At 39.9% G+C, this 13,237-nt stretch overlaps 1 protein-coding gene across 1 annotated transcript in view; it reads right to left on the minus strand.

Annotated features, from left to right (window-relative positions):
- Positions 1-1,741: 1,741 nt before the first annotated feature.
- MACROD2 (mono-ADP ribosylhydrolase 2) overlaps positions 1,742-13,237 on the minus strand; it is an 809,981-nt gene continuing 798,485 nt past the window's right edge. The window contains 3 exon segments of the mRNA XM_057369011.1: positions 1,742-3,640; positions 5,318-5,386; positions 10,189-10,272. Coding sequence (XP_057224994.1) covers positions 5,325-5,386; positions 10,189-10,272 — 146 coding nt within the window. The 3' untranslated portion in view covers positions 1,742-3,640; positions 5,318-5,324.

The raw sequence follows: 13,237 nt of genomic DNA on the forward strand, positions 1-13,237 counted from the left end.
TCTCCCTATCCATTTTTAAAACAAGTGATGGTAGAAAGGACAGACAACATAAAACATACACAATTCTCTATAACATCTGTGGATTGCATATATATGGAGTATTCTTTGACAGATAATGGATGCTGGGATTTAGCACAACATGACAGGTTTTGTAACATCTCTTGTGCAGCAAAGAGATCAACCAAGACACCTTTTCATCTCTGAGCTGCAAAATCTTCTARAAATCATCCCTGCCTGGAGGCATCTGGTTCTAACAAGAATCTGCCAAATGACAAATTTTGATGAGGATCTGGCTACACATACTGCTGATGGCACATCCAAACCAAAATGTCCTTCACGGATAACCAAAATGACTCTGTGCCATCAGCATGGTGAGTGAGGAGTGAATAAACACAGGAGTGGCATTGCCTCATCTTCAGGACAAGCTTTATTAACGATTTACTTTAACAAGATAGTATGAAGGCATCGGTTCTTTAAGTTACAAGGAAATTAACGAGACTCAGACAAGTTTAGCATGTAAATGACAAATTAACAAAAAAGGCGTATGTTAACCCATATAACCGCTAGACTATCTATTAGAAGACATTTTGCAAGCAACATTCTACATTTCTTTGCATTGAAGTAAAAACATATTTTTTGGTCAAGAAAATTACCTTTTTTTTTTAATTTTTACACTTCTTTAAAACTTATATCACAAATGTCAGGGTAAGGCAAATCCTGGATGAATAATATGGTAAAAATCCCTATTCCCCGAGAAAATAGATCCACATACTCTGTTAAATTTTGTAATTTTAAAAGCAAAGCCAGCATGCACTGCATATAGAGAAAACTCTTCTTTTTTTTTAAATATAATTTCATTCAAGTCCTAAAGCAGAACAGTGTTCATTCAAAGAGAAGCTTTCTCAGTGYTTTATAGAAAATGTGACAATTAGGTGCTGTGACCCATTATTACAGACTATGTCTKAAGTACCGCCTTTGGATGTGTGCATGGAAGAAAACCATTCATCATGGGAGCAGTCACCAGCCTGAAGAATATCGTAGCCTGATGGCAGGGGTGAGCACTTTCAGACAAAGGAGAAACAATGATCAAGCAGAACCTCGTACCCTGAATGCAAACATCAGCACTCAAAGGCTGCTACTCCCTTTATGCCACCTACTGTGAGTACATTTTCAGTTTAAAGCAAAATCTTTGACTTMAATACCAGTGGGGTGATTCTCCACCTAATGCTTACTCTTCTACAAAACCAGCTCCTAACATTTCTGCATCTCCAGAAGAACATCAGAGACTGACTGCATTGACTGTTAACACAGCTGAGAACTCATACTGCTGAAGTACTCACTTCATGAGAAGTGAAAAACGCCAACAACTCAAACCAAAACCCACCCAAAGGAAGACAGATATAAACAAGGATGCAAATAATACAGTAAGGACTCATTCAACTCGTAGATTTGCTTGCTTTACACTTTCTGGACTTCATGCTTTGCTAACACATCACTGGGCAAATGGTTGTTGTTTCAAACACTCCCTATTGCCTACCAAGGTTAAATGAAAAAGCAAAATGAAAAGCAAAATGAAATTAGTGTAAGGGACTAATACAATGCATTTTCACAGCTAATTTTTTTCTTTAACTTCCAGGCAGTCTTCAGAAGACATTTAAGAAATGTTTATCTCCTTCTGAATGACCACACCCCAGCATCTASCCTCCTGAAAGGCTRTCCCTTTGGCTCCCTTGCRAAAACCAAARMTGGTGAAAAAAGAGGGACATCTGAYTTGTGGCTAATGTTAATGTCACCCATGGGAAAGCACGATCAGAACAGATACAGAACTACATTCAGGGGACTGGATAGTCTGTTGAAGTTATCACAGTTATACCATCCTCCCAATGTGTTTATCCACTCCTGACCTACCTATTATGACAAACTGTTTCAGTCGTAACAACCCAGTATGGAAAATACACAGAAATGTAAGGGACCATGCAGAAAAGTCCACGTCCAAAAAGATAAGTTCTGTCAAGCATAACCCCAAGGATGGGAAACGAAAGCATGAGAGGCACCTCAAATGGAACATGGAGTCCCTTCAAGGTTTTTGGACAGAACAAGAGCCAAAGGAGCTGTAGTTAGCAAATACAGGTAATAGCAAAACTCTCAAACAGATGCATATACTTATATTAGCTCATTTACTCCTACAATCGATCCAATTTGGAGTTGTGCATCCACTGCAGGTGATGAAGAAGCTCCTCAAGAGCCTCTCTGGTGTTAGTGACATCTGGGTGGATATACCACTGGAGGCAGCACACAGAAATGCCCTTCTGATCCCACCTCAAGCAAACATGCTGGAGCCCTGCAAACAAGGGAGGAGGTGGGAGGGTGCCTGTCTAGGGGCCATACTCTCTGGGTGTAATCTARTGCTTTTCCTGTTTTCCTGTCTAATCCTTGTTTCTCCTTGACACCCTTTTGAATTAACAACAACCATTGACTGTCATAGGCCACGTTTGGTACGCTTGGGTCACCCTTGACTTGCTTTCACTTCAGCACAGAATTTATCATCGAAACTACTCTAGCTGGGATGAACCCAGATCACAGGACAACAGAGATATATCTTAATGTTTTTTAACTTTTTTTATCCTGGCCAGCTGTTAAATACCTATTCTGTGATTCAGGAATATTTTGAGAGAAAAAAAGGAACAGAATTAATTATTTTTCTTAAAATTATCAAATTAGAATCAATTACTTTGCTTAAAATGATCTAACTATTCTAAGCAGCGCTTAATATACAGTTTGTAGCACGTCCCATTATGGACACAGGTTGGGTGCTCTTCCATCCAGTGTATTTTCCATCAGTTTCAGTTACAGCACAGTTGGGAAATGCACATGAAAACCTTTTGTTCCTTTTCTACAAATTTCAGTGCAGCATTTGCTGGCAGAACAACTGACATATGGTGAGACATTCTTATCCAAATAACTGTTAATTGCTTTAAAAAAAAAAAAAAACAAATTAAAAACATGCATATGCAGTGAAAAATGTAATGGGGGTTCACAAAAGCCACTGTGTGAAGCTGTTAAAAATGGGAGCTGTATTTAAAGATGCCTCGAATGCATAGTCTTTCCAGTGTTGAGGAAATGTCTGTTGCCTACCTGTACCCAAAGGTCACACTTACYGCTCTGGTTTTGAGATGTGCAGAGCTAACTAGAAAAAGCAGGATGGATTTGGGGTGCTGGCTGTTTGAGGCCACATGTGTCATTCACATGTAAGGAAGTGGCACAGCATAGGCTGGTCGTGGGAAAGAAGAAAAAGATGCTAGAAAAGGGGTGGGCCTGGAAACAGGCTACTGATGGTATGATCAGGATGAAAAGAGACCCAACATAAGAGAGTGACTCACATTTCAGAAGAAACTGTTGTAAATGAAGGGTTAAATCTAAAACATTAGACCTGGGAAGTTATGATTCTTTCCAACAGGCTTACAGAAAGAAATGGAATGAAGAACAAAGAGAAGTTAAAGCAAAGACTCATTCCCCCAAAGCTCCCCCCCTCCCAACCCGCTGATCATCTTTGTGTGCTCTTTTCGGCCAAGAATGATGCTGTAGGATGTCAGCGCCTGCCTGTAGGGTTTCCTTGGGTCTCTCCTCTCCTGAATCCTTCCTTCAGCACAGCAGTGGAAAGAAAAGGGGGAAAAAAAAGTAACACTTTTAAATATCTGCACAGAACACAGKTCTCATGTTTCTAACAACAGATGCTTACGGTTTCTTTTTTTTTGTCCAATGTGTATGTGTCACACAGCTTATTTATTTATTTAACAGCTAATATTGGGTGARCAAATTACCTGTGCTTATCCATTCTCCCTAGGGATCACTCCTAGTAATTAAAACAGTAGCAATGGAGTCRGGATGACTTTGAAACAGAGCTGCAATGAGTTTGATGCCTGCTTCTAATCTTATGCATGCCACTGAATTATATCTGGGCAAGATACTGTGTGCCCAGGATTTGGCCCCTTTGCATCAAAAAGGGGCCTGCAAAGCCACATCTTGCAGTGGAACWGAAGACATTTATTAATTGGTTGCTAATTCATGAGCAAAAAATACTCCAGCTTAAAACATTCACAGATAATAATTTCTACGGGAAAATTCAGCATGAGACAAGACTACTTAAGGGCAACATAAAACCTGTAATATTCAAATACCTTTTTTAAACAGAGGAAGGGTATTAACATATTGATGTACTTTTAAGTGTGAGGATTTCATTATTTCCTCTTCTTTCAATTGAGTAAGAAGCTAAGGGAGGGGGAGTAAGACTTATGGATGTTGCATTTTAATTAATATTTTGATTGTATAAATAGTATTTTTACTTCAGTACTTTTTAAATGGGACACTGTGAGGCCTATTTCTCACTCTAGCAGTATAGTGGCACATTGCCTGTATGCTGATAAGGACCAAGAGTCGTGTTCATTAATAAGACCTTGTGTTTTAAATTTCTGAGTTATAGCTGCCACTGTTGTAYGGCTTGCTCTTGTGCTACATTAAACCTCATTACCAGTGTAAATATAACATGTTGCTGTTGATGATATTGGTATTTCTCAGAAGTCCTATGCCAAGGGAAGCAGTGTGCACTGAAAACTACTTCTGAGGGAAATGGCTACTGCTTCTTTCGTTAGGTATGAGCCTTGCATTTCTGTCTTCCCACTACATTCTTCATTTAGTCTAGAGGAAAAGCTCTTTRTGCCTATGAAAAACACTGCCTCAACAACCACCACTGCTCTTTCCACAGTACTATCATGTGGTGTGTAAAGCCAAAAAAAAGCTCCAAAAGTCAGCAGAGCTCCAGAAGGCAATTCTCTGACTTTGCCTTGTTTTTCTGTGGTACTGCTGCAAGAGACATTGGGTATTGGAGAGCCAAGGGCAACAAACCCCTCATGATGTAAGCCTTTTGTTCCCAGAACATGGCTCATACAGAACTGAGCTTGATTTCAAGCAATATAAGCTTCCTGCCATTTTCCAAAGCAATGCCAAATATTGTTTGCTCAGTTATTCTGCTCCTTCTCTTGTGCTGTTTTACCTTCTGATGATCTAAGACCCTGCACTAGGTAAACATATTACAGATGCAGATTTCTGCTATAACATTTGCTTGAGAAATCAAGTCTTTTTTTTTTAATGATGTAATATAGGCCATATTAGACAATTACTTTTCCTTTGTATTCTGTCTTCCTCTATTTTATTTTTTATRTTTGGTAAATTTTAACTTTCATTCAGAAATTTTTAAAGCAATTTTTMATACAGAAATCATATGGAAAATAGGGGAGAAAAAGTAGTTTCAAAGTCTTACCTGTTACTTAAGCTTCCCGCTGTGTTTCCATTGGATCACTTATACTTTCAACTTGACTATTCATTTCAGCTGAAAGAGAAACAAGATGGTCATTAGACTATATTAATAATATTTGTTAAGTTTATAATGTGGAGTAATAACTGCTTCTAAACCAAAAAGGAAAATTAAATGCAAAAAAATGCAAATTTATTGCATTAAGAAATCTCTTAAGTCATCAAATAAGACTCTCAGTGGGACCCATCCTGACCTGGAATTCCACGGACACCATGACAAACAGTGGTGCAAGGGTGCAGGCTTTAGCATCACTAGAAATGAAAACTGGCTGCACATATTCTCTGTGGTCCCATTCCATCTAGTYTGACTTTGGCACCCAACCAAGGAGTCCAGCTCAAGGTCAAAATGACCTTCATCTTTCTCCATAGGCCACAGGCAGAGATACAGGTGAGTGTATCTCCCAAATAGTGATCTAGAATCTCACTGGACTAAGTGATCTTGACCCTCAGACTCAAATCTTGATCCTCTCATGCAAACACTGGCTTCTGACAAAGGACCTTCCATTTACAAAGTCAACCTTATTTTAATTTAGAATTAATATTAAAAAAAGGAAAAAAATAAATGGAAGGCTTAAACTCCATGACATATGTCAAAACTATCATCTAAACTATGGCAGGTATGACTGAGTGAGGCTAAAGATAAATAGCTGCAGTTTTAAGACTAGTATCTAGTATTTGTTCTGCACTGAATTTGAATGAAGCCATTTATATTCAAACCTTTTTTTTTCTTTCTTTCAACCAGGCCTTGTGTCGTGGTATCAYCTGCAGGTAATGAGTCATTTGACATGGCTGACAGGGAAAAACCTCAARCATGAGTAGGAGATTTGGAAATTGAGATAAGGTGGGAAAGGGAAGGGGGGAAAAAAAAMCCCCTTCAAAATCAATAATGATGTTACTTCTAGCCACTAAGTTCTCTTTTCTGAATCAATATCATGTCAATGTACCTGTTAGGGTTTTGATGAATTATTTGTAAATTATTCATCATCCAGATGCACAGCAGGTACTGTAACAGCTTCCTGGATGTATGTGATGAATAATAAAAAAAAAGTATCCTCTGCTGATTACAGTGCTCTGATGTGCATCACATTTWGCAAGGTTGTGTTCTTTAGCCATATTTGCACAGCAAAGACAGGATGCTTAACAAAAAAAAATCACCAAAGGAAGGCTACTGCACACTGACAACAGCACCCTTTCCCAGCCTCATTATGCTGGACAGCTTCACTGGCAGTATTTGTTGAAAATACTGTCAGCCTTCACTCATGTTCTACAGAGAGTTCCTGCAAAACAAATCTGGACTTGAAACGTGTCCAGATGAGCCTTTTCCTACGTATTTGTGACTGAGCCTGAGTGTTTGCATGAGCCCTAGTAGGGACAGGAAGGTCTGACTGAAGGATTGGCTTCTGCAGAGCACTGAGTGACCCCCAACGTGTGTTGCAGTAAGGTGACCCTCACAATTCCCTCTTTAGCTGGAAAAGGGGCACAGCAGTGCAGCACATAGCACAGGAACACACGGAAAAGCTGCCACCAGGTATGGTGGGGATGTGACTCACAGCCCTCAATGCATCCCAGCTCGAGGTGGTGTCAGAACAGCATCACTAGCCCAGGGTATTCTCTATCCAATCACATCTCTGAAATGGGACTTCTCTTCAGTAAACAAGGTTTTCAGAAGTATTAAACTGCTAATTCATTTTAGCAGTCTTGTGGCTTCTCCTCATAATATGCTACATCAGCCAACCACGCAGAGAAGCACCTGAAGTGCAAAGAGGTGCACATCTCCTATGGATATTCTCTGTCTGATTTCTCTTAAATTTTGGCCTGCTAGGAGCCAAAATGATCAGCTCTCAAACTATGACCAGGCAGGGATTTCCCACCCAAAAGCATGAAAGTTCCCTGCAAGAGGAGAARAAATAACCCAGCAAATAACTCCCATCCATCAGGGCGCTGTGGTTGCTGCTGACCTGAGGGATGTGCTTTGGCAGTGCAGCATTACTCCTCATCCCTGCAAGACAGCTATGTGCTTAAAGGTCAGCTAGCCAGGAATGACAGCACAGCATCTAAGTGGAGTAGACAGGCAAATGGAGACTGGAGAGCCAAGTTAAAATTGTCTGTGAGAGAGCGAGTGCATTTCCTTAGCCTAGGATATTATGCTGTTGACCTGGATGGCAGATGACACCAAAATACCAGTGTTTTGATTTAAATCAGGATGCAGCTTTCCATAAGCTTGAAATAAAAAAAAGGTGATTGAGCAACCCCATTATGAAAAGATTGATCTGGCTAATACCAGCGTGAAAGGAAAAACTGCTTTAGTAATCTCTATAGCTTTGATGGTATAAAGGACAGAAAGAAAAAAAAAAAGAAGAAAACGTAAGGAAAGAAAAAAAAAAAGAAGGCTGCTGTCAGGGAAATGCCATCTAAGAACCCAATCGCCAAAGTTGGGTTTTCCATCATTAAAAAAAAAAGGAATCAGCACATCTGCCCTGGTATGAGGACCCAAATCTGGGTACAAGCAATTTAATATCCWGGGGTCTTTGCTCTGGTGGCTGATGGAAACTGGCAGGACAAATAYGTGTCTGTGTACATGGCCCCATCCAGGCTACAGATGCACAGTTTTCCTAAATGAAGAATCAAGTCTAGGTTTCAAATAACAGCAATTTCTCAAATATATCACTCTCATGGACCTGCCCACTGGATGAACCAATAWCAGAGATTCACCTAAGCTGTCTAAACTCTGCATCTCTAATGCACTTTTTGCTGTGCATTGTACATGAAATTAAACCACAAGAACTGGGCTGTCAAGGGGGACGGAGTGATATATGCTTGTGCTTTCAGCTGTGAAATGATGAGATCTCCTGRGGCAGAAAAAAGGGGACCAGAGAAAAAAAAAGGCAATTTACATAAAAATTACTCTCAAAGGGAATGAGTTTGATCCTTCCTCTCTTTTCATTTAAACATGCAGTATATGTCCACAAGGAAAACCACCTTGTAATATAATCCTAATAGCAACTTAAGCTGTCTAAAAACAAAGACTTCCCTGACAAGTGAAGTACTTTTCTGCAGCCTAAGCAAACATCTTTTTCTTGTCCTTTCATATAATTTAGAAAGTTCAAAGAAAAGGAAGGTACAAGATGAGTCATATGTAGAAGACCTGACAAGACTTGAAACAGAGACCTATCAAGATCCTCATTTCATAAATAGCTAGCTGATCCTGGTGTCCTGTCCTATGGCACACAGCTATGCAATCATTTTACTTTAAAACAGCTATGCAATCACTTTTCTTTCCAGCCAGAAATCCCTTRAGATATTCCTTTGGTAAATTTGTATTCATTTTCATTAAGTAGCCCAAACTATTTGATGGATTCACAATTCAAATRTTTTAATATGCCATGACTTTTGGTTGGTTGTTTAAAGGATGAATTGAGAAGGCTGCTTTGGCTTTATTCTGCACTTCTACTAGTAAGAGCATAATCTCCAGTATTTTTTCAAAAASAAAATTTATTATGCACTCTTGCTTTTCCTGTGCTTGCAAACTCCTTTACAGGCCAGTATCTAATCAGTCACTGATTCAAATGCTGCATCACAATCTGACATCAGCGAAAGGAAATCAGCATCAGATTCTTTGTGTAACTAGTAGCAAAAAAATATAATGTTTGTCTTCGAGATGTAAAAAAGTGTGCTTTTTTTTTATATTATGTCAATGTTGAGGAGGTTAAAGAAAGAGTTAAAAAATAGCCTTTACTACAGAGATGACATGGGTATAAAATGAGGATTGGACCCCCCATCTCAAAGTCACAGCTCTTTGGGGCAGTAAAAAAGCCCCTTTGTGYAAAAYCCAACAAACSCCTGTAYRTAACACWACCAGAGYTGACCAGGATGAGTGATTAAARGTTTGCCTCACCAAAACCCAAGCASCAGAATGCTGATTCCACCCTTCCCATTTTCTTTACACACAGGATGAATCAAGAAAGCAAATTATTTTTTGTTTACAAGGATGTCACTGCAGATTTTGAGTAGCATCCCAGTACTCAGCCTTTGTTGGAATTTGCCACACAGGTGGGTCATTGGCTCACTGAGGTCAATGTTGGAGGAGCATCATTTCCAAGTCAGAAAATTTGGAATCAATATGTCTACAAACCTGACTGGATCTGCTGTTGGGTCAACTAAATTGTGGTTATTTTATTAACAGTAAAAGTCCTAGGGAGAGAAGGTCCATCTGTTKCCAGACAGAGTTATACATGGATACTGAAGGAGGAGGAAAGGGAATCGGAGCTGACCTGGAATGAGGCTAACATACAAATTCAGAGTGGGTATACTGCCAAACACTTTCCCCTCAATGGAGTTGGGCACTAGCACAGAAATTTTCAGAAATATCTCCTGACTGCTGTGTTAGACCCCCAAACTCTTGGCCAATTCGATATGAAGACCAAAATTTCAATGAGTCTAGAACATTACTCAGTTAAAAGGCAGGCAGCATAGAACATACCAACTGAACACATTAAGCCAATCAACTCAAAAAGCAGGGCTTTCAAGTGACTTTACTTGGACCAGACTCACAAGACAGTAGAGATGGTGACCATCTAGCTGCACTCCCCTGCCATGGGCATGCACAACTTCCACCAGACCATGTTGTTCCAAGCCTCCAGGAGCCTGGCTTTGAACACTTCTAGGAATGGGGCATCCACAGCTCTCTGGGCAACMTGTTCCACTGCCTCACTATCCTYATAGTGAACAATTTCTTACTAATATCCAAYCTAATCATGCCCTTTGTCAGTTTAAAACCATMACTCTGAAAAATGAATCAAWAATGATAGAACAACATACCATCCTTACTCGAAACGTCTGCTGCTTGACTTGCAGAGTCMATTTTCATAGGCTCCACAAAAATTTCCTCTTGCCCTTGTATCCCTATGATACAAGCCAAACAAGGAGAGAAATCAATACTCACAGTACCTGATTAATGTCTAATTCTCAGAATCCTCATGCCTGGCTTTTTTTTTTGTTTTCCTTCTGGTATGTTCTCACCTTTGTAGATTCCACTGCTGTACAGTGGCACCCACTAGAGAAGGGGACAGAGGATACAGAGGGAGGAACATGGTTTGAAAATAATTGTCTGAATATTTTTAGCAAATCTGCTCTTTTTTTAACTGGGATTGTTAAAACCACATCATGGTGCGTGTTTCTGCCTCCCCACATTTCTTTTCTCATCATTTTTAAAGAATTCATTCTGTTCATAAAACGATGGGAACTTACAGTTATAGACTTTCTCTAGTTACCAGAAAGAAAATAAATACAATGCAAGTTTAAATACACCAGGTATTCAGACACAAACTAGAATATGAATGTAGGAAAATGCATTTTATCACTGTAACTAAACATTTTTATCTCTTCTGCCTCAGCCTTGTCTGGAAGCTTAGACACAAGTAAAACGCCTGAAAACATCTGTGACTGAGAATGCTGTATATCTGCAGTGCCTTGAATGATCCTTTTGTGGGTGCATCAAACTCCAGATGCTTCTCCAGGGAATCCAGGAGAGTGAGGGTGTTATCTCCTGAGTTTTTTTTTATGCACCAACATCCCCAAGTTTTCCCAGTGCTCAATCACTTGCCTTTTTGGCTCATGCAAAGGATAAATCCAACTGACCCCATGCAAATCATGTGTATATATGGCAGGAATTTGTCAAGACTGAACAGGTGTTTCAAAATCCCTGCCTGATTTCTCCAGGCAAAATCAATGTGAAAATTGAGGGACCATGAAAGCACTGATTAATCAAGGAAGATACACAGTCATCCCGATTGTGATACATTTTGATTATCTGAGGGAAGCAGCTCTATAAAAAATAACATTTTGAAAAATCACASAACARTCACATGGGCTGGGACAAACCTTCAAAACCATTCAGTTCCAATCCACCTGCCATGGGCAGGGACACCTTCCACTAGATCAKGTTGTTCCAAGCCTCATCCARCCTGMCCTTGAACACTTYSAGGGATGGGGCAATGACAGCTTCACAAGGCAAGATYTTCCAGGGCCTCACCACATTCAGARTAAAGAATTTCCTYCTTATGTCCACTCTTAAACCTACTCTYTCASGTTAAAGCCAKTCCYCCTTGTYCTAYTGACTATCTCTCCATGAGTGCAGYCTGCAGTGGATGCAGCTCTTCCYACCAAGACACCCTGATRTCTGATGTAGGTATTTGGTGTCTGCTAAACACCAACCTGCTCCAACTGGCAGCTGCTGCCACTGAATCTGTGACTCCTCTAAACCACCATCTATTGGCCAAATAAAGATTATGATATGATACGATGATATGATATGATATATGATGATATGGCTCCCAGTTTCTCCTGTTGCCAGCGCCTGAAGATGACCACATGAAGTTCCAAGTCYTTATTGCAAGATTTTTAACCAACTGGCATGCCTGGCTTCATCATGCTGCTGAAAGGTTTCTGGCTTTCCATTTCAGCAATCTCTCATGCAGCTGACAGGCGCAAAGGTTTATTGGCACAGCGCGAGGTGATGAGGAAGGCTGATTAAAGAGAAGGCATTTTGTGGGCACGTGTGTGTGTAAATATCTGCACATGGGCTTTGTCCCAGTTCTTTCCCATTTGCAGTGGTGAAATGAGACATGGGGAGGAGGGAGGCAAGTCTAGAAAGAGGCAAGGAAGAGTAACAACAGCATCAACAGATCTGCAAAATCACTTTTTTTCAGAGGTTTAGGATCATAAATACTGTCAGAAGAGTTGCTTTTGTTCTGCTTTTCCACCTTCTTTCCACATTTGAAACATTGATTCCCTGTCCCTTCTAGGTGGGGATTGTTGCAGTATCAGTGTTTTTTTATGCTTATTGTTGGAGACTGTCAGCGAGAAAATGATAGTAGGAAAAAATGTTCAGGGGCAAACTAGGCAGAAGATAAACTTTTATGAAGCTGAGCACTGCTGCAAATCTTGGGAGGAGGCTCATGCAATATACCAACCCATTTTTTGGGAGGATTAACAAATTCAGTTAATATAAATTTAATTTCTTCCTTCACTATTACTGAGGAATGGACACAGGGACATTCCACAATACTGCCATGCATGTGGAAAGGGTATTATCAAAAAAAACTCCCCTGCTGTGCAGTCAAGTGCCACTCTGAGATCAGCCCAATTCACATAACCAGCAAAAATTGATCAATACCAGAAACTGCCTTGACAGCCAATTTATTCAGGAGGCCTCTCCCTTGATTTGATTGTTTCAGGTTAGAGCACAAGCAAGCGAAGGATTTCAGCTCTCCACGCAGCAAATGAGAGTTCCTGAAGGGAAGGGAGCCCAGGAGATACCACTTTCAATATAAATTTCCATTTCCAATTGCACTCCTGCCAGAGCTCATTACCTGAACCCTTTCCTGACTCGTTACACAACCAGCCCAGAACTAAAAAACAACTGCTGGCATGTGCAGCCAGGGCTCCCAGCCTTTTTAAATGCATAAGACAAGTATACACCAGGAAGACAGAAATCTCTGCACTCTTATTTCATCTTTTCCTTTTTCCCCTTAATAGCCACAATCTGTTACTTTTTCCAAGTGCTTACAGTAAGTAATACATCATTTTCTCTAGAGAAATATGATTTTTTCCCCTCTAGATTCACGTACTGTTTACAAGACAAACATGAAGTTGTGGTAGCTCTTGGTACCTCAGCATCAATTTTAAAATTCCCCAAACACAGAGGTTAGACATCTGTTTTCCAAACCCCTGATAAATTCTAACAAGGAAAAAGTGTTACTTTTTTGAGGAGTGTCTTCCTCATCATTTTCCTTCTCCCTTTGCACAAGGTTTACATCTATTTCAAGAAAAAAAAAAAAAAAAAAATAAACCAGACAACAATGCAGGC

This window comes from Malurus melanocephalus, unplaced genomic scaffold (assembly GCF_030028575.1).
Source record: "Malurus melanocephalus ecotype Western Australia unplaced genomic scaffold, MMel_1.1 scaffold_101, whole genome shotgun sequence".
NCBI classification, from domain to species: domain Eukaryota; kingdom Metazoa; phylum Chordata; class Aves; order Passeriformes; family Maluridae; genus Malurus; species Malurus melanocephalus.